General features: G+C 54.2%; 1 protein-coding gene across 4 annotated transcripts in view; it reads right to left on the bottom strand.

Moving 5' to 3' along the window:
• The window catches only part of LOC111146323 (euchromatic histone lysine methyltransferase 1), a 71,798-nt gene extending 52,602 nt beyond the window's left edge, over nucleotides 1-19,196 (bottom strand). For 3 of the 4 annotated variants that reach the window (XM_022501829.1, XM_022501830.1, XM_022501834.1), the window contains exons 1-5: nucleotides 19,133-19,196; nucleotides 11,381-11,937; nucleotides 5,013-5,193; nucleotides 2,589-2,746; nucleotides 2,070-2,261 (exon numbers count right to left, since the gene is read on the bottom strand). In XM_022501829.1, the coding sequence (XP_022357537.1) occupies nucleotides 2,070-2,261; nucleotides 2,589-2,746; nucleotides 5,013-5,193; nucleotides 11,381-11,937; nucleotides 19,133-19,157 (1,113 nt within the window). In that variant the 5' untranslated portion in view covers nucleotides 19,158-19,196. The remainder of the gene's footprint in view (nucleotides 1-2,069; nucleotides 2,262-2,588; nucleotides 2,747-5,012; nucleotides 5,194-11,380; nucleotides 11,938-19,132) is intronic. The other variant, XM_022501833.1, reaches the window with a different exon arrangement.
• Nucleotides 19,197-20,869: the final 1,673 nt, after the last annotated feature.

The following is a 20,869-nucleotide window of genomic DNA, read 5'->3' as shown; positions in this document are numbered from 1 at the left end:
GCTGAACTTAATAAAATGCTAGTATTTGTCATTTGATCTGTTACTGTAATAAGTCTTATCAACAGGCTTCCTCTAACAAACCAGTGTCTTCGCCGGGGAAGCCCCACCTTCTTCCCGATTGCTGTTGCGCAGATACACAGTTGTGTCTGACCAAGACGGTCTCAGGGCTGAAAGTGAGCTTGGCCTCAGAAGGCGCTGGTGTGAGCCCCCATCTTTCTCCGCTGTCTGAAGCGGCCGCCCAGTAAGCCCGCCGCTACTCACTACTATCGCAGATTTCTGCAGATTTGTTCCTGTTCTCTTGCTCTGTTTCCCACTTGGCCACACTGCCCTTGTGATTCTACTTTTACTTGTTTCTTGATTCTTTTTGTTGGCTTAATATCCATTTAATTCTTCCCGTTACACCAATGTATAGAGTTATTCAGTATTACTCTGAGTCCAGATTTTCTCGGGAAGAGGAGAATCCAGAAACACAGTCAACTCTGTACACACCACATGGTGTTCAATAAAAGTGACACTTTACATCATCAGGGGAGAGAAACGTTTAGTCAATAAACAGTGCTCACAGAATGTAGCTAAAAATTTGAGGGAGCCATAGGACCCTGACCTCACATTTTGCCAAAAAGCTTTACTGAGATAGAATCCATATACCATAAAATATACCCATTGTGAGTCTATCTACCATGTATTTTATCCCAAAACAAATGTACATGAATCATAAAGAATGAAACCAATGAAGTAGAAGAAGATAGCGTATGTCGATTTATTCTAAGTCACCGGTGAAAAGCATCTGCTCGTCTTCTCTGGAACCCAGAGATCATAAAGAGTCTAGCATCCTGGCTTCTGACACAAGACAAGACGCCCCCCAAAACTCTGAGAGCCGGAAGGAAAGGCTGGATCTGCAGAGCACAGCACTTTGACTCAAAATGTAAAAAGTTGATCCACAAAATTACACATTCAAACAGGTCACTATTCCAAATGAACTCACCTGGAACTTGTCTGCCTACCGTTCGTCTTAGAAGACCTCAGCAGATACAAAAGCCCCTGTACATACAGATGGTCCGAAGCACCCTCTAGAACAGTAGGGCGCACAGAGCAGTCACGCCCATTTCCAGACGACCGCCGGATTCTCAACTCCTCCTGCCCCTCTGTGTCTACTGCGTCCCCCTCCGAACTGAGAGCACAAACACGCGACCAGAGCTCAGCATCAGCTCAGGAGCTATGTTCTGCTGAGGTCCGCACCCAGGGCCCCTGGAGCCGCTGCCCAGTGCTGAGCCCCGGGGCGCCGGCCGACAGTGACTGCGACCAAGCCACCACACTGACCCCTCGCAGAGCACATCCTCGGGCGGACCAGGCAGACGCGAGTGAGCGGTGTGCACGTGGAGGACATGCCTGGCACGCCGAGAGCCACCTGGTGTGCACAGACTGCACACGGTCTCCTCACAGGTCCGGTCAGCAGCCCTGGGCGCTCACTCCCACCAGGAGGAAGAGTCCTTCCCAGTGTCAGTGCCTCCCGTGCAGGAGGATGGCACCCGTGGCGTGCCTAGGACGGAACAAGGTCAGTCACACCAAGACCAGTGGCGGTAGCTGCCGCAGGTGCACACTCAGCCCTCAGGGCGTTCCTGTCCGTCTGGAACCTGAACAAGCTCCAGATGTTCACTTCCAAGAGTGCTGTACAGGAAGACGGACACTCCTCTGAGGAAAAGAAATCTAAAACTTCAAAAATCTAAAATTTCAAAAACTGAAAATCTAAAAAAAAAAATCTAAAACTTCAACAGGATGCAAACACCCAAGTCCGAAGGTCACAGGGAAATGACGGGTCGAGAAGGGCCAGGTGCCCCTCATAGGACCGAAGGCCCACCATCTGGAGCACCTCCCACACCCAGGCCCCTGCCTCGGGACAGCCCCCGTCCCCAGGACCCATGTGGCTGCAAGGGCCAGGCTGAGGAGGAACAGTGGCCTCGCTGCCCGTCACTGGGCATGGGCCTCGTCTGTCTCCCTGACAGACCTCTCACCCACGGCGAGGAGCGAACCGCACAGTTTCGCACCCCGAGAGGGTGAGCCAGGCCTACCTTCTGGGTGCGGTCAGTTTCCGAGACACTCCCCCGCTTAGAGGTCCTGCTGTCTTCCGCGGGAAATGAGGCAGCCTGCTCGGCCCCCTGGTCCTCATCCTCATCAAGCTCCTCCGACTCGTCCTCCTCTGAGTCCAGCTCCAAGCTTTCCCCATTCACATGAAGGGTGCTGGCTCCCAGGTCCTTGTCGCCCTGGAACATGGGCAAGAGCACAATGTCACCCAGAACCCCACGTCAGGAGCAACCTGCCAGCTCCCACCAGGGCATGGCCTGCGAGGTACGACACAGCGACTCTTCTACTGGGGCAAGAGCCAGGAAGGAAGTGAGGGATGAGGGGTCGGGGAGCACCGGGCAGGAGGCTGTGCCCCAGAACGAGGCGCCTCAGACCTGGGGTTCCTTCTAAAGGGACTGAGGTCATCAAATTACTGACAACCTCACGTGGTGCTCTTGCGGTCAAAGAGGTCCTGACACAGACGCGGCTTCCCAAGCACACGAGCGGTCAGTGCAGGCACGCCTTACCTTGGAGCCCGCAGTGGAATGAGTTATACTCTTAAACATCTCAATCACCGTCCTCTGTTTTAATACTTTGGTCTTTTTCTTAGGAACCAGGCTATAGGTTCCCATTCTTCGTTTTTTCTTCCGAGACACTGCAGCTGCTAAAACAAAAGGCAAGCAAGCTAAAAAAAAAAAAAGTCAAAAGGGGACAAGAAAGGAAAAGAAATACCATTCAAATGTTTTTTAAAGGTAGGCGATAATTCACAACACCTGATTACGAAATCATCAGCCAGCCACAACAGTGATAGGCTTGTCTTACTTGTCCTAAGTTGCACAGAGAAAGCGGATAATCGCTTTACACACAATGAAATGCCCAGCTGAAGGGACAGCAGACAGGGCCACCCTGCTTCAGGCAGAAGTGCGAGGAGGACCCACCGGCCATCGGAAGCAGGGCCCTGGAGCACCTCCCACACCCAGGCCCCTGCCTCGGGACAGCCCCCGTCCCCAGGACCCATGTGGCTGCAAGGGCCAGGCTGAGGAGGAACAGTGGCCTCGCTGCCTGTCACTGGGCATGGGCCTCGTCTGTCTCCCTGACAGACCTCTCACCCACGGCGAGGAGCGAACCGCACAGTTTCTAGATGCGTCCACCTTGAAAGGAAGTGTGGCCACACAACACCGCCAGTCTGTCCTCTCCTGGACCCTTTCCCCAGCACCGTCCACCTCCCCCAACAGTCCACCAACTGAGGGAAAGAAGTCCTTGAAGCAAACCATGCAGCTGCGAGAGGCCGAGGAAGGCAAAGGACAGGAAAGAGCGAACAGCTGGGGCTCCTGGGGACTCGGGGCTCTTGACCCTGTTCTAGATAAAGCAGCTTCAGGTTGACTGACTTCAGAGAAGGAGCTCTCTATAATACTTTATTTTTTAAAAAGTTCCAGGGTTTAAAAAAACCTGAAAACCACGTAACAGAGGCACCGGACTAAAAGGCTAGAGGGCCTACGCTCCGCTCTGTTCCCACTCCACAAAGCGGAAGAGGAGAGCACTCCCGAGCTTGCGTGAGCGGGGACTCCGCGACTGCAAGGGCCACGCAGACAGCCCCACGAGCACGTGGCATCAAGGACACCAGGTGTGTCTCGGCCCCAGCCCCAGGGCCACAAAGGACATCCCAGGCAACCACCCACGCAGCCCTGCACTGTGTTCACTGGGGTGGTCACGAGGGGCCCAGTTCCGTCCGTCTCCTACTAGAGCAGGGCGAGTGGGTGACACACAGGGGTGTGCGCAGGCTGGATGTACGCCCTGTACAGGCACAGGGAGGGGAGCGAGACGCGCTCTGCAGCCCCACAGCAAGTCTGTGTGGCCTGCCTACTTGTGTTGTGGCAGGATGGAAGCTAACAGAACCTCTGGGGCCATCAGCACAGTAATTTAGAATACCAGTCAAGATGACCTGAAATCGTACGCGAGAACGAGCCGGCCCCAACACTGCCCCAGCCCAGGGGAAGACAGCAGGGCAGGGCAGGGGGAGGAGGGAGGTCTGAAGAAAGCAGACTGAGGTGGTCTAGAAGCGGGACACAGTCACCGAGGGCCATGTCCACACAAGACCCGTCCATCCCAAGACACCTGACAGGCAGGAGGGGCACCCCCCCCCAGGCAGGCCTTTTGTATTCCCCACAATGCTGACAGGCGCACGAGCGGTCCTGTCGTGAGGCGAGCCGGCCGTGATGACACGTTCCTCTGTGGGAGACACCTGCAGGCATGGAAGTTGTGATTTTGGTACCCTTCCTGCGAGGGGACAACACCAGGAGGGCTGGACCTGTGTGAAGAGGTCACAGAAAGGGCCTTTCTGCACTGGGAGAGTCATCTCGTCTCTGCAGGAACTGTGGGTGTCTCAGAGGCTCCAGAGGAAGGACCCTCACTTGAGATACACCCTCCCCCCCAGCACCCTCCGTGTGGGGCCACTCACGAGCCCCACCTCCTGCAAAGGCCCCAACAAGACGCCAAGTGCTCACCCGTCCCCGCCAACTGACCCTGAACAGAAGCCAGCTCAGAAGAGCGAGAAGCACCCACGGGAAGTGGCTGGTAACAGAACCGAACCAGCCTTCTCCACAACCTTAACTCAAAGGCCTCCACGATACACTGCGTGCTTCCACAGCACTTATTTTATAAACGGTGGGAAGTTCTCAAATCTAGAGTTTTCTACCCAGTTAGAACAAGGGAATAAGACTTAATGAAAACAATATTCATTCTGAGTTTGACAACAAGCGTAGAAAGCAATGCGGGGCTTAGTCCCGTTTCTAGAACAGAGGTCGGGTGCGCTCGGCGGTCTCCAGGTGAGCACAGAGGGCCCGTGACTCCGACCGCCGCTCACCGACAGCCAACACGTGGCTAGTCTCCCAAGGTGTAGGCCTGTAACGCGCCATCAGAGAGCCAAGACCGGGGCTGGGTCTCCCTATTACCTGTCTGTGACTTTGTGGTGGCCACGTAGCACTGGTTTTGAGGTAGTGACTGATGAAGGGGTGAGAAGGGGGGTAAAAGCTGCTGTCGTCCAAAATCAGAAGGAGTTTTGTTGGTCTCCTCTTTTGGCTCCTCATGGTCTCGAGCTTCTCGAGCTTCTCTGGGATCCTTGCTGGCTGCGTGCTTCGAAACAAAGACAATTAATAACTGTAATTACACACGAGCGGGTGGTCACGGAGACAACAGCCCCCGAAAGGCAGCTCCCTTCCTCAAAACCTTGCCTTGCCCAAGAGAGGAGATAAGCAAGAGGAGACCAAGTAGAAAGTTTCCCATCATCACGAGCCCCCCGGCCCTGACGTACGCGCCCGGCCACACCCCGGGTGACACAGGCACTGTCCAGAAGCTAAATACAGCGCTGACGACGCCGGGGACCGAATGCGGCAATGAGCCTGAAACGCCACACGCCTGGCCCCTTACAGGAGAAACCCATAACTGCTGCTGTAGGTCAGCGTATCAGCAATAAAGTGTTTCTAGTCATTTCCACGGCTGCACGTGCAACACCTCCCCGACAACAGACTCCACTTTCAAAGTTCCCTCCTGCTCACAGTGTCACCACTCTCCTGGGTCTGTCTTCAGTCTCGGCCTTCTGAGGCCCCAGCAGCCCACAGTGGTGCCGCCGACCCCCTCGTGCCCATCAGCAGAGCCGTCACGCCAGACCGCCTAGACACAACTGACCCTAACCCTCCGCTGGCGTCTCTAAGATCGCCTACAGCCTCGCGAGAGCTGGATCTCATATCAAATTCCATTTAACCAAGTTTCATCACACACAGTAGGCGCACTCAGCAGCAAAGAACAGGCATCCCTCAGACAGCAGCGCCGGGCAAAGGGGGACTCCACACGCGGAAGACCGCAGGGGACCCTCGCCTCACGCCGGACACAAATACTGACTCAGAATGAATCAAAGATCCAGAACCACAAAACTCTTGGAAGCAGGAGGAATGCTTCATGACACTGAATTTGGCAATGATTTCTAGACAGGACACCAAGAGCAGAGGCAACAAGAACTACAAAAACTGACAAATTAGACTTTATCAAAATTGAAAACTTCTGTTCATCAAAGGACACAATCAATAGAATGAAAAGGCAACCTACGGACTGGGAGAAAGTATTTGCCAGTCATCTGCATATCTGACAAGGGACTAATATCCGGAATATATAAAGAACTCCCCCAAACCAACAACAGAATGAGCAACCTGATTAAAAACTGGGAAGAGCATCTGAACGCGCATTTCTCTAAAGAAGACACGCGCTGCGCACACGAAAAGACACTCAGCGTCAGGAAAAGGCGCATCAAAACCGTAAGGAGGCATCACCTCACACACCAGGAGGGCGACCACGAAAACAACAGGAGACAAACCCAGGGAACTGCCAGTTGCGCCTCAGTTAAAAACAACAAACGTTGCAAAGGGTGTGCAGAAGCTGGAACCACGGTGTGCTGTGGGGGGACGTGAAATGGTGCCGTTGCCATGGAAAACAGTTTGGCCGTTTCTCAAAAAGCTAAACACAGACCTCGCAGGATCCGGCAATCCCACGTGTGGCCATTCACCTCACGAACGGTGAGCGTGTCTCCGAGAGCTGCGTGCCCGACGGCTCACAGCAGCGTCGCCAGCCGAGGGACGGGAGCGGCCCGAGCGGCTATCGACAGGCCCACGGGTGAGCAGGACGCGGCCCGGCCACACCTCGGACCCTGACTCCCCCTTAAAGAGGGGATCCCGGCACCGCGGCCACGTGGGCAGAGCTGGAGGACGCGGTGCCGCGTGCGGTCGGCCCGGCACGGACGGACCGGTTGTGTGTCGTGAGTGGAGACGCCCTGGAGGCCGGAGGAGTCGGACACAGACGTGCGGCGGGGGCACCGGGCGCACGGTTTACGGGGACAGAGTCCAGCTCGGGAAGATGGACGAGCTCTGGAGACGGTGGGGGGAGGACGGCTGCACAAGGGTGAGCGCGTCTGACAGCCCTGCCCTTAAAAGTGAGCCTACCTGGGAGGGTGGCCGGGATGCCAGCTCTCGGGGCGAGAGCTCAGGGGACTTACTCACACTCAGCTCAGCAACCCTATCTGTCGCTTGGCAGGGAACGTGGCCCAGTCCCGGAGCGCCCTTCCTTCTTCCCCCAAGCCCACCGTCCTCCCCACCACCTTTACAATGAACTGCCTGGGCACACGGGGCACAGTTCACGTGTAAGTTGTCAACTCTGCGAACGTCTTCAGTCTCTCTCAAACACATCAGGTTGTCCCTGAAGAAGTCACTGCTGGAACAAAGGAGAGAGCTAGATCCCCTTTCCGTCTCCTGTGAACTACCCCACATACTGTGGCCACAGTGACTCTTGGCCTCCACGGCTCTTCTTATAAGCAAATGCAAAAGATGATTTTACAGTAAACACAAAGGAGGGGCAAAAATTAAACCTGAGGAGGAAACAGTATATGAGGCTAATTCTCACCTGGACACAAAATCTTTAAGGTATTATTCTGAAAAGCTGGAAAAAAAAAAATCAAGAGCTGCTGAACGTGGGTGAAGATTCTAACTCTGTCAGGGCTCTACTCTCTGATAACCGCAGGAAAGATGAAAGACACAGCTACTTGCCGTGGAGGCAGGACGTCAGCACCCAACATCATGGAGGGGCGTCCACTGCTGTGATGGAGCCGTGAGCCCCCAGCCAGCCCCAGCCCCCGACACAAACGGAGGACCTATGGCCCAAGCTGCAGAGAGAGGGGGCCCACAGTGCTGCTCTGGCCAAGGTGCTGGAGGCCCACGGGGTCTGGCCCTTGCTGGGCCTACCCACCCCCAGCGCTCCATGCATTAGCTCCCCACTCCAGCCAGGAGGCCAGGCCCCGAGCCACCTGCCAGGCCCATGTCAGCTCTCTTAGCCCAGCCTACTTCCCCTACCAGATACTTAATTCCAGTGGCAACGAACAAGGACTCACACAATTTCAAAACTACCTCTCTAAGCAGGCTGAGGGCTCCAAGAACAAGGCCTCATCTTCTGTCCAGCACCTAGAGAACACCAGTGGCAGCAATTACGTGTGGAAGTGGATAGGGAGACCGGGGAAAGGCACGCAAAGGGAAAAGGCTGGAGGGCCACCATGCCGAGGCCCCAAGAAGTCTGCGCAGTTCAACTAGGGAGACAGTCTGCAACACAGGACACAGTAACAAACATTTCAATGCAAGAGAAAAAGGTTCCCTTCCAGAAGCTTCCACTTTTTCTGCCAGTGAGCGAGCTGCACCCTGTGCTAGTGCTTTCTGACAGGACCAACACCAGGTGAGAGGGGGCGCCCACACTGCGAGGGGACATCAGCCCTGTAGCAGGAACATGCCTTCCTTCTTAAACTCTTACAAACAAAATGGTTTTATTATCACAAGCCTGTAACACCCATCACTGGAATGACTGATTTTAAAACACAACTTTCTGTAAACCAAGGTCTCCCAAGAAAACCAAACAAGATGGAACTGGGTCTGGGGAGCAGGGAACTCCAAGGGCAGGAGAGGCCAGGTCTGGAGCCAGGGGGTCCACAGCAGAGGGGCCCTCAGGGACCCTACTGCCTTGACTTGCCTTGACGTGTTGCTATGTCACTGTGCCCTTCATCCTCCTGTGGGGCCCCAGGGGCAAATGAAGTCCCCAGGTGTGCAGTAGGCAGGGGTGGTCTTCAGGAAATCATTTCTGAAGTCTCAACACCCTCTTGTCCACTGTCCCTACAGCAGACTCAAATGATACGGGTGACAATCAACGGCACGTCGCTACACTCAACGGTACGCCTCTACAACTGTAGTAACTCGATGTGGCACACAGCTAACACCGAGAGAAGCCTACCCGGTCCGAGGGATTTCTTGAAGTTAAATTCCAAAGTGCCTTGTTTTCCTTAGAGGATTACGACAGAGCGCCAATAAAAGATGCCCAAGAATAAACGTGTATTAGAATAAAGTCCTGGAAACAAGAACAGAATAAAAGTATAATTTCAAAGAAACAGATGAACAATGTAAAAGTTTCTGACTTGCATTTTAAAAATTGGTAATGGTGAGCCAAAACACGGCAGGCAAAAATAACGAATCTTACTCCCAACCTGCTATCTAATACAAAAACTAACCCCAAACAGACCATATATTTATAAAAATATAAACCTATACAAAAATAAAAACTGCCTTAAAAATTACAGAAAAGTCTTGGGACCCAGGGCTAGCTGGAGACTTTGCAGATATGATACCAAAACGACGAGCCAGGAAAGAAGAAACTCCGACGAAGGGTCAGGGTGCGACGGCTGTCCTCCAGGGAAGACCCTACTGGGAGGGTGAGGACGAGCCACCGACGGAGAGAAGTCGGCCAGTGGGTCCACGGCGAAGGGCTCAAACCCAGAACTGTGAAAGCTCACAAAGCAGCTGTGATACGGGCGAGAGGTGTGACACACATTTCATGAAGAAGGACGTACGGATGGCAAGTCGGCCCTGAAAAGATGTCCAGCACCACTGGCCACTAGATGTGTTCAAATGAAAACCGCGCTGAGGCACCGCAGTTAAAATCCAAACGAGCGGTGACGGCACCCGCCAGCAGCAGTGTGAGAGAGCAGACGGCTCAGACCTGGCTTCTGGGGGAAGATGTTGCTGCCTGCTGGGAATCTGGCTGAGCAGCTACTTACAAAAGCTAAATACCCAATGAACACATGACCCTGCAATTTTGTTCCTGGACGTCTAACCCAGGGAAATGATTTCTGCCTAAAGAAAAACCTGCACGTAAACGTCCAGAGCAACTTTAATGTAACAGCCCCAGACTGGAAAAGCCCCGAACACCCCTCAACCTGGGAGCAGTTCAGTTCTGGGACACAGACCCCCAAGGAAACCCCTCAGCAGGAAAAGGAAAGGACCCACTGACACCGTGTGGTTGGTCCCACTGGAACGGGGTTGCTCTCAAAGGCCCCCATCTTCCTACAGAACACGGGACAGGACGCGGCTGTGGAGATGGGGAACTGGGATGGTGGGCGGGGTGGGGGGGGACGAAGGTGGCCTGGGAGCTGTTCCGTCCTGCTGTTCCCAGAAATCTGCACCGGGCTCTCCCTGTGTGAAATGCAGCCCGGGGGGGAGACCCGGTGAAGAGACCAGGTGAGGGCTACATGGGGTTTCTCTGTACTATCCCGCAGCTTCCTATGAATTCCGCATTACTGAAAAGGTTTTCTAAAGCTGTGGAGCGTGCCCAGGAGTACTGCAAAAGGTGGAAACCACAGCAGGGCCAGGCGGACTAGGAGGGCCAAGGCCCACATGGAGAGACGCGGGCGTCCGGGGCAGCCGCGGGCACCCAGCAGCAGGCGGATCAGTGCGCACCCCCCCGCGCCCCCCGCGGGCAGCCACGGGGAGCGCAGCGGATGGACAGCCAGACGGTGAGCGCCCCGGGGAGCAGCAGCGACACACGCCGCAGAACAGCAACGAGCGTCTTCCGAAGGGCAAGACGGGATGCTCTAGGAGAGAGATCGGGACCGGAACATCGGAAGCGGAATCATCAGCATAAAGAACAAGAGCAAGGACGCAAGTGCCGAAGAAGAAACCAGAGCTGGAAAACACAGCCCAGGTCCACGTCAAGAGTGCCACAGAAAGAAAAGCCGCACGAAGCACTTCCCTCGAACCGAGGAAAGGCCCGTGTCTCAGACAGACAGGCCCGCGGGCACCGGCCGCTGGCACAGCCCCTCAAGGCTGCACGGATGACACCACACGTGATCTGCTAAAGCCGCATGGTGAGACGAGCTTTAGGACGCACACCAGCAGCGCCAGGTGCGAGCAATCCCAAGGGCACCCCTCTAAAGACGTAGAAGTCACCCCTGGCCAGACTGACAGAGAACTGGGAGGGCAAACGTGACTGTGGACATTCTGACCAAACGCACCAGGCCCCGGCACAGAATATGCTCCCCCAGCAGGAGACTGGCTTCTCGCTACCCATTCCCTCCGTCCATGGGCCTGGCATGAAAACAGAGGCTTGGGCATGTTCTCAGTGTGTCCCTTGTCCCTTCCTTCCGTCACACCAAGAACCTAACCAACGTCACGGCTACTTATTTCCTGAGAGAGTCCGCGCTCTTCTCCCCAAGCGGCAGAAAGCACCCAGGCCCGAAGCAGGGGCGGGGAGGTGTCGACCGCTGTCGCTGACGCCCGAACGGTCAGCAGCCTCTCATCCTCTTCCCAGGCCCAGAGACAACCACCTGTTGGTAACCACTGCCATTTACTGGCCTTTCTCCTTCATGCGCAGAGTCCATCTGCCGTCACCGCGATCAAAGAGAACACAAGCACAGGAAGGGAAGACAGAAATGAGAGCAGCCCCGTCCCGGCAGGGATCGCATTACCAGGCCCAGGATGGGTTTTGGCATGGTCTTCCGTGCCCTGTGAACCTTGATGTCAGCAGCAGCGGCTGTGGGCTTCTTGTCCTCGGTCTCTTTACTTGCTTCCCCGAGCTTGGCCGGCGCTGTGGCTGGCGCCTGAGAAAAAGCACTGGGAGTCCTCCCTTTGCCAGAACCTCCGGGAAGGGTTTTCGCAGCATGGCCAGGAAGCGAGGAAGCCAAAGTGCTGGTAATCCGCATGGGCTGCTCCTGCAGGGGCGGCTTACTCAAGAAGTACCCATTGCTCCCGATGACAGAAGTCTGTGTGAAGTCATCTGTGTTGATGTGGTTTTGCTTCCCCGCTTCACTGTCTCTTTCTGAAACCCCATTTTCGGCTATTCGAGCTAGTTTGTTGGTACCTTCCTGTGGGCTGACCGCCGTGTTCTCCTGAGGGTGCTGCGCTACAGTCATGTGACTGCCAGCCTCGCCCTTTCCACAGGACCCGTTGGCTTCGCTGTCCGCGGCCACAGGGGCCTCTCCTCCCTGCTTCTCTGCTGAGCCTCCATCGGCTGCCATCGAGAGCTCTGTGAACAGAGGAGACGGTGTCACCGCTCTGTCAGGACACAGCCCACCCAACAGTTACCTGGAGGGGTGTAACGTGAAACTGTCCCAGGAAAAATCGTCTCATTTCATGTACAAAGTAGACTTAAGTTCAAACAGATTAAATATAAAATGGTGTCTTAGGGGAGCCTAGGTGGCTCAGTCGAAAAGCCTGCAACTCTTAATCTCAGGGTTGTAAGTTCAAGCCCCATGCTGGATGTAGAACTTACCTAAAAATAAACATTAAAAAATCTTTAAAAAAAAACAATAAAATGATGTCTTAGACACTAATTTTGACAAGTAATTGGTTAAAGTTTGGAGAAGGCCAAACCCTGAACAGGGGAATCCGCCCTGAGCTCAGACATGCCAGCTATCTGTCCACCCCGTGTGCGAGGGGCAGCCAGGCTCTGTAGTCCTGCCTCGGAGGACACAGTCTAAAACCAGAAGCACAAGATAAAGACTCCCCGTTTGTTGGGTAAATTCATTTTTAAAAGATAGCAAGATCTCAAAACCCATTACACAGATTTGCCTATCCACCAGGAACAAACACATGACCGTAAAATAAAACTGAGCATGGTTTAAAGACAGAAAGCAAGGCCTCAGAAACAGCTTCACGGGACACCTGGGTGGCTCAGTTGGTTAGGCGGCTGCCTTCGGCTCCGGTCATGATCCTGGTGTCCTGGGATCGAGTCCCATATTGGGCTTCTTGCTCGGCGGGGAGCCTGCTTCTCCCTCTGCCTCTGCCTATCACTCTGTCTGCCTGTGCTCGTGCTCTCTCTCTCTCTCTCTCTCTAACAAATAGATAAATAAAATCTTAAAAAAAAAAAAAGAAAGAAAAAGAAACAGCTTCACAAGAACAAACTTAAAGAAAATGGTTAAAAGAAACAAGAGAAAGGGTCGTATTTTCAGTGCATCAGCCAGAAGGCCCATTACAAACATCCAGACTACAACCTATACTCTATAAAAGCCTGGTCTCCCAGGACAACTCAACAGACCTTGTCCAGGACCAATTATAAGCAAGTGCATTTTGCATCAGAAGATGTATGCATATATCCAACCTCACCAACAAAGGCAAAAGCTGAAAACTCATGATCACACACCCCTGGATGCAGAAAGAGCTTCAGGCGACTTCAAGACTCCACGCTTCACTCTACTGACACCCACAGGAGACCCCACGTTATGGTATCAGCCGTCCGCTCCTCTGCCACAGAGCGTGAGGTCTGCAAGACTTTCGTCTGTCCGCTCTGCGCCTCGAGGCAGAAACAGGGCCTGGGACACAATATGAGTGCAGCACATACTTTCTAATACTTTCTAAATGAACACACAGTTATTAATTAAGGATTTTTTTCTTTTAAAAACCCTCAGCAAGACAGAATAGGCAGGACCTTACTTGGACAGAGTTAGCAAAGGCCATACACCAAGATCTGCAGGAAGTATATACTTAATTCAGAAATGAGTGAATTTCAGGGCACCTGGGTAGCTCAGTGGGTTAAGTGTCCAACTCTTGGTTTTGGCTCAGGTCATGATCTCAGGGTCACGAGATCAAGCCTCGAGTCTGGCTCTGCACTCAGCGTGGAGTCTGCTTAAGTTTCTCTCTCTCTCAGCCCCTCCCCCCGCTCACGCGCACATGCACGCTCGCTTGCTCTCCCTCTCTCTCAAATAAATATATAAATAAAACCTTGAAAAGAAAGAAAGAAAAAAGTGAATTCCATGTGAGATCAGAAATGCCACAAGGATCTCACACAAAAACAGGTAAACCGGCAGGCATAAGAGGGAACGTGGAAATGAGAGGCACTGGAGACAAAGGAAGAACTCCAGCCTCTGTACCCAACACCATTATTTACTTTAAAAATGCAGTCCATTAGCAATTAACACATAAGAGTGCAGTGAGACTGCTGACTTCAAACCTCAAGCTACAAAACTCAAGGGCATCTTCCTGCACTGGTATTAACTAGAAAATAAGAGAGGGGAAAAATACTATTCGCAAAAGCAGGAAAAACTATAACGAATACAAAATTTTAGACCAGACTATTTAAGGCCTCTGTGAAGAAAAAGATTTCATTTATTTATTTATTTATTTATTTATTTATTTATTTATTTATTTTTAAAGATTTTATTTATTTATTTAACAGAGAGAGAGATCACAAGCAGGAAGAGAGAGAGGAGGAAGCAGGCTCCCCGCCAAGCAGAGAGCTCGACGCAAGGCTCGATCCCAGGACCCTGAGATCATGACCTGAGCCAAAGGCAGAGGTTTAACCCACTGAGCCACCCAGGCGCCCCAAGAAAAAGATTTTAAATGAAAACATGGCCCTAAACGGGATGACAAAGCGTCAAGCTGCCTCTAACTGAGTCCGTAAGTTCAGTGACGGCCAATCACAGCTCCATCGGTGTATGACCAACTCCATACCTTGTTCTAAAACGTAAAGGGAAAAACAGATTTTTCCAAACAGCAAAGTGAATCACAGAAAAGAATAGTAAAGGCACAGGGAAACAGTCTCCCTGCATCAGAGGAGGATGCCACAGGCCTTCCCACAGCACCACCACAAGGGGGGCTGCGGTGCCCACTAGGCACAGCAGGGTCTAGACAGCAGCCCGAGGGGGCAGGGCACGGACTGCCGGCTAGAAGGCAGATTTCCGCAGCCGTGCCTGGACCTGCTGGTTCCGAACCTCTGAAGCTGGGTTCCACACATCTGGGCCTCACCGAGACCCCTGGAGGCTCATCCACACATCTGAGTCCGGAAATTCTCAACAAAGGCAGTTAACAAGGGAAAATGTAGAACACAGATCTATGGCCTAGAAACGGGGAGATTTTGCTACACATCCAAAGCATAAGTCTTAACAGAAACAAGGAAAGATAAATATGATTAGATGCTGTGATGTAACAAGATACAGGTACGTGGTCTCTGCCCGCGGCTCCTGAGGGGACTGCAGACAGGGCTGGTCACACTACGAAGCCCGGCACTTGCGGCCCTACCCCCACCCTCCAGAGAGCGGAGAGGGGTTGCAGACCCAGTTAACAATCCATCATGCCGCCACAGAAGTCCCCGAGCTATGGGGTTCAGAGAGCTCCCAGGTGGGCAACACGCCCTCATGGGGAGGGCGGTGCACCCCCAGAGGGCACAGAAGCTCCGCCACCATCCCCCCACACCCGGCCCTGTGCCTCACTCCCACGGGGCCGCTCCGGAGTCGTGCCCTCTGTAATAGACCAGCGACAGCGAGTCCGTGGTTCCCTGAGTTCCATGAACTCGAGGAGGGGGCTGTGGGCACCTCCAGTTCACAGCCAGGCCCTCGTGTAGCAAGTTGCGTGCACCCAGGGACTCTCGACTTGGGACTGGGGCCTGGTGGGACCGAGCCCCTAGCCTGTGGGTTCAAAGCGGAGCCGGCTTACAGGCTGCCCAGCGGGCGTCGAGGAGAGCGGGAGACCTGCCCGGCGTGGGGAAGCCGGCTGCGCAGGCTCCGCCTGCTGTGAGACGCTGGCTAGAGAAGGGAGCGGCCCTCTTCCTCTCAGAGGCCCGAACTGTGGCCATCGGCCATTGCTACTAATATCCATTCTTCTGAAGGCTCTGGCCAGAGCCATCAAACGAGCAAGAAAACGTGACACAGGGCGTTCAGGTCAGAAAGCAGCAGCCAAATTTACTTGGAACTGACGTGACCCACCGCACAAAACCCAAAGTAATCTACAAACTGCAGGAACCAATGACTGACTTTTCGAAGACTGATTCTAGAAATGAATCTACAGGGCACCTGGGTGGCTCAGTCGGTTACGTGTCTGCTTTCAGGTCAGGTCCTGATCCCAGGGTCCTGGGATCGAGCCCCGCATCGGTCTCCCTGCTCAGCGGGGAGTCTCCTTCTCCCTCTGCCCCTCCCACTCTCTCTCTCTCTCTGTGTCAAATAAAAAAAATAAAATCTTTAATAAAAAAAAAAAGAATCTATAAAACTAACTCAAAATGGAGAACAAAGGAAAATGCAAAATGTAAAACTATGTAACTTGGAGAGGAAAAAAACAAGAAATGAAGAAATCTTTAGGATCTAGGGCTAGGCGAGACACATTGACAGCAAAGCACAATCCCAAAAAGGAAAGTGACAAATCAGACTTCATCAAGATTAAAAATTTCTCAAAAGTTAAACAGCAAATCTGGCCAGCACGGCGATGCCACCTGATGCCCACCGACGGGGGTGATTAAAACCTCGGATGAGGACAGGAGGTCCCCGTGCACAACTGCTGTCATACCGAATGGTGCCGGGGCTTCGCAGCACAGTTCAGCAGTTTCTTAAGTCTAAGCATACAGGGGCGCCTGGGGGGCCTAGTCCGCGAAGCGTCCGCCTTCGGCTCGGGTCATGATCTTGGGGTCCTGGGATCGAGTCCCGCATCAGGCTCACTGCTCGGGGGGAGCCTGCTGCTCCCCCTGCCTGTGCTCACGCGTGCGCTCTCACAGATAAATAAATCTTAAAAATATTTAGAAACTTCTGTGCTTCAAAGGACGCTGTCAAACAACTGAAAAGCCAAGGCTGGGATGGGAGACAACACTTGCAAGTCACACATCTGATGAGGAACGTGTTTCTGCAATACATACAGGACTCTGACGACCCAACAGGAAAAATCAATAACCAATTTGAAAAACAGGCAAAGGATCTAAACTACACATCCCCAAACATATACAGGGCTGACAACACTAAGCGCGCGAAGAGATGCTCAACTGATCATCTGGAAAGCGCACGTCAGAACCACAACGGGACGGCACTCTGCACCCGCCGGGACAGCCAGCGTGGAAGCGACAGGCAGTCCCAAGTGCTGGCAGGCAGTGGAGGGCAGGCCCTGCCACGCTGCTGGTGCGAGTGTCAAAGGTGCAGTCCCACGGTTCCTCAGAAGGAGGGCTCAAGGCCGTGGCTCGGGGCAGTGTGTCAGAGCAGAAAGTTCATTTATCCACATTATTTATTTATTTATCCCCAACTTCTGTGAGAAAAGGCCCAGGGGTGGGGGGAGCTGGGGAGATGGGGAGGGAAGAAAAGGGAGAGACCATGGATGTCCATGGACGAGAACACCTCAAGGAGTGGAGGGAAGCACAGCACCAGGAAGAAACCCCGAGGCAGGTCTTCTCTCTCTTTTTTTAAAGATTTATTTATTTATTTATTTATTTGACAGAGAGAGACACAGCGAGAGACAGAACACAAGCAGGGGGAGTGGGAGAGGGAGAGGCAGGCTGCCCACCGAGTAGGGAGCCCGATGCGGGGCTCAATCCCAGGACCCCGGGATCATGACCTGAGCCGAAGACAGAGGCTTAACCCCCTGAGCCCCCCAGGTGCCCCTCGAGGCAGAGGAAGGTGTGGGTGGGTCTGTATGGAGGGCACCTCTGGGAAGCGGCATGCCCCAGGGCTGGCCAGGGGCCGTAGCACAGGGGAGCTGACGGCTGGATGAGGTACCCAGAGGCCCCGCAATCCACCCAGAAAGTGCCTGGCTGGGTCAGACCTGAGCTCAGGATCCTCAACAGGGAGGGAGCAGGGTTTAGAAACTGTCTCAGAAAGCACAGCAGGCACTGCATCTCCGGACCCGCCCTGCTCCCAGGAGTCCCCAGAACTCTACAGGGATCCGAAGTGTTTCCATAACAAGCCTGTTCGTGCACCAAGTCACGCACTTCCAGGGATAGTCCTGGCTATGGCCCAGGCTGCCGGAGTGCCCGTGCTGTGCCTTCACCCACAGTGGCCCCTGGACATGTATGTGGTGGTCACACGAGCAGGTGACTATGTAGACGTGAAAAGGTATGCTGGCGGCTCCTGTACTGCCCGGGATGCAGACACGGGCTGCAGCAATGCATGCCGGACGGCCACACTACAGCTCAGGAAAGGCACAGGAGAGCAGCTACTGGCATGGGCTGCAGGGCGGGCCCTGTCCTACCACTAGGCCGTGAGGGGCTGCATCCAGGGACTCAGAGGCTGACACCTGCCAAGACACACAGGTCCGTGCCGGGACACTGCAGGCCGACCTGCAGGGCCTGGGGAGACGGGCCCCAGCTCTGTACCCATCAGATCGCAGCCCTGATCTCTCCTGCTGATGCACACAGTGGTCTTGGTGGCCGTGGCCATGGCCAGCACCACCTGCACGCCATCGTCTCTGTGTCCTCAGAGGAAGGGTCCAGCTGCCAGTCTGACAGCCTGGGTGACCTCATCCCGGCAGTGCACCCATTTCCGCTCCCCCTCCTTGGAAGAAGAGAGACAGAATCACACATCACTGGGCGGGCATGCAGCCAGCGTACCCACAGTGCTTGGAGCAGCGCCCAAGGTCAGGAAGGAGGACAGTCCCGTGACCTGGGCAGGCTCCTCCTGCACTATCCTTACCGGGAGCCGGCCAGATGATGGGACGGTGCGCTGCTCACCTGCTCAGCTCCTGCGGCCACATGGCAGCCCAGGGCTGCTCGCCCACCTCCACAGACAGACACGGCCAAGCGAAGCCCAGTGTCGGCACCACTCCTGAGCCACCAGCCTCATGGTGCCCAGGCCAAATGCAGCTCTCCTAAATGAACTTCTCAGCGGCCCCCACGTGGCTCACGTGTGACACAGTGGGACTCACGTGTCACGGTGTGTTCCACAGCCCTGACAGAAGAGAGTGCCTCCCACCGCAGCCCCTCACAGGTCTGGCCCTCTGCAACCCCCCTGCACCTCCCCGCAAATCTGCTGCTTTGCTAGCCTCTGCTTTTACCTTGTCCAAAATGTCATACAAATGGAGTCACCAAGCACATGGCCTGTGGGTCCGCGCCCCTTCACTTAGTGAAACGGGTCAGTGTCATCTGTGCGGCTGTGGACGCCGCCACTCCCTCTTCGGGCCTGCTGTGCCCCACCCACCAGGTGTGCACCGGCTGGAAGCCCGGGACGGGCACCTGAGTGGCTCAGCTCGGGGTGATGAGAATGAAGCTGCCATAAACATCCACACGGCCCTTCTCGCTTCGAGTTTCCAGGTGCACGTACGACAAGGGCCTACCAGGTGTCTGTCTGTCACTTTTTGGGAACGGTCCCCTTCTCTAGCAGATCTCTTGTGTGTGGCTTTGTGTCCATCTGGGAATGGGAAGTGGGAAGCCATACGGCGGCCTGGCTGGAAGCAAGGATGTCAGGAGCCGGGGACGGGCGAGGGGATGCCAGAGCGACAGGTCCTCTGGCCACTTCTGCAGGAGCAAACTGCACCCTTACCTTCCCTCAGCAGCTCTGTTTTCATGCAGCAATCCTGCTTCGTCTCCCCCTTCGCCGGAACTGCCTGCTAAAGAAGAAACAGCCATCAGCCTGGGTTCACCTGCAGTCAGATTACGCAATTCTCCGCCAGGATCTCTTGAGATGGACTTCGTGTCTGGATCCAGGGAAAGACTCACTATCAGATGACCAGAGGGCTAGGGGGTGTTCAAGCCGGCAGGTAACAGTCACCTCCAGGAGGAGGAATGACACTCTGAAACCAGCCCGAGGAAACTTCGACCTAACTGTATTTTTGGAGACAGTTGTTTAAGAATAGGAACACGTTCATGCATTACTTACATAACTAGAAACCTCAAATGTTTTGGTTGTTACAGGAATGCTACAAATTATATCAAGGTGCATTCTGCCGCTGACAAGAATTCATCGAAATATTTCAAATGTCTAACAACCTACAAAAAAATTTGCAGAAATGGATAAACCAAGAAAATTCAGTAAATACGTGAATCATTAAGTATTTGCTCTACTACATGGAGGCATAAATTACGAAAGATCTTGGAATTGTTTTTTAAAACTTCTTGCCTTTGGGAGGCTTAGAATCTGGCTGGAAAAGTGACTGTAAACACACAAAACATTCCTGAATGGGTCCCTCCAGGTGCGGCAGCAGTCATCACCATGAGACCGTGGAGAAGGAGAAGGGGGGAGGATGCAGACCCTCCAGGCTCCCCACTTAAGAGTTTCAGACTCTAAGGGCACAACTCCCGTAACACCTAACATCTGGAATGCATTCTCCAAAAGATACCACAACACATTCTCACAACATTCCTGCAGAACCTTGAGCTCCCTGCTGATTTCACTGAACGCCAAGCGTGGGGCCCAAGAGCAGGGGCACTGCCCTACCCGATCACTCTGGACCACCAAACCACCTCAAGGTCGCACAGCAGCCTCCAGTCCCAGGAAGCCCCTCCTAGCTCAGTGCTTCCAGAAGGCTCCCACCTGCAGTTCCTGAACACAGCCGACTTCATCTCCCCGGGTACACAGGACAAGACAGGGAACGAGCATGGCCCTCCCACCTTTCCCTAGAGCGTCACATGTGGCCCCACTGGTGGCTTCCAAAGTGAACCCCCTTTCAAAGGCAGACCCCTCCTGTAATCCCTCTCTCAGCCACTCCTGCCACAGGAAGCCAGAAGTCATAGCGTCAGCAGCAAAGAAAAGTCCAGAGGCTCTGAGACTTCCTCCCAGAAGATGGGGAAGATTTCCTTGCAGGGATCAGACTTGGAGGCAGCCCTCCCCAAGCCCCAGGGTCTTCCCAGGTCACTAAGGAGAAACAAGTGTTCATTGTTGGCAGCAAAGCCACAGGGCCCAGCCGCTGCTCCACCTTCCACACTCTGACCCCAGACGCCAGCCCCTGGACCCTGCAGCCTCTCAACAGGCCAATCACCTTATCAGACAGCCTCTCCTGGGCCCTGCCTTGTTGTCTGCTTGGTGCCACCACCCCCCGCAAGACATGCCACCCAGCCTGTCTGCCCGCCCCACCAACATGCAAACTCTGGGTCCCACAAGAGAGGCCTGTCCTGTTCTCTGACACAGCCCCAGAATGTCGGCGATGTGCGGCACGCAGAAGGAACCGATGAGCACGTGGGGCCTAAGAGGCCCCAGCAAGAAAGGCCACTGGGGGGGCGCCTGGGTGGCTCAGTGGGTTAAGCCTCTGCCTTCGGCTCAGGTCATAATCTCAGGGTCCTG

The sequence above is a fragment of the Enhydra lutris genome, unplaced genomic scaffold, assembly GCF_002288905.1.
Source record: "Enhydra lutris kenyoni isolate GAN:26980312 unplaced genomic scaffold, ASM228890v2 scaffoldscaffold13, whole genome shotgun sequence".
Lineage (NCBI taxonomy): Eukaryota > Metazoa > Chordata > Mammalia > Carnivora > Mustelidae > Enhydra > Enhydra lutris.
Note: the sequence above shows the minus strand (reverse complement) of the source record. Positions and strands in the feature narration are given on the sequence as shown.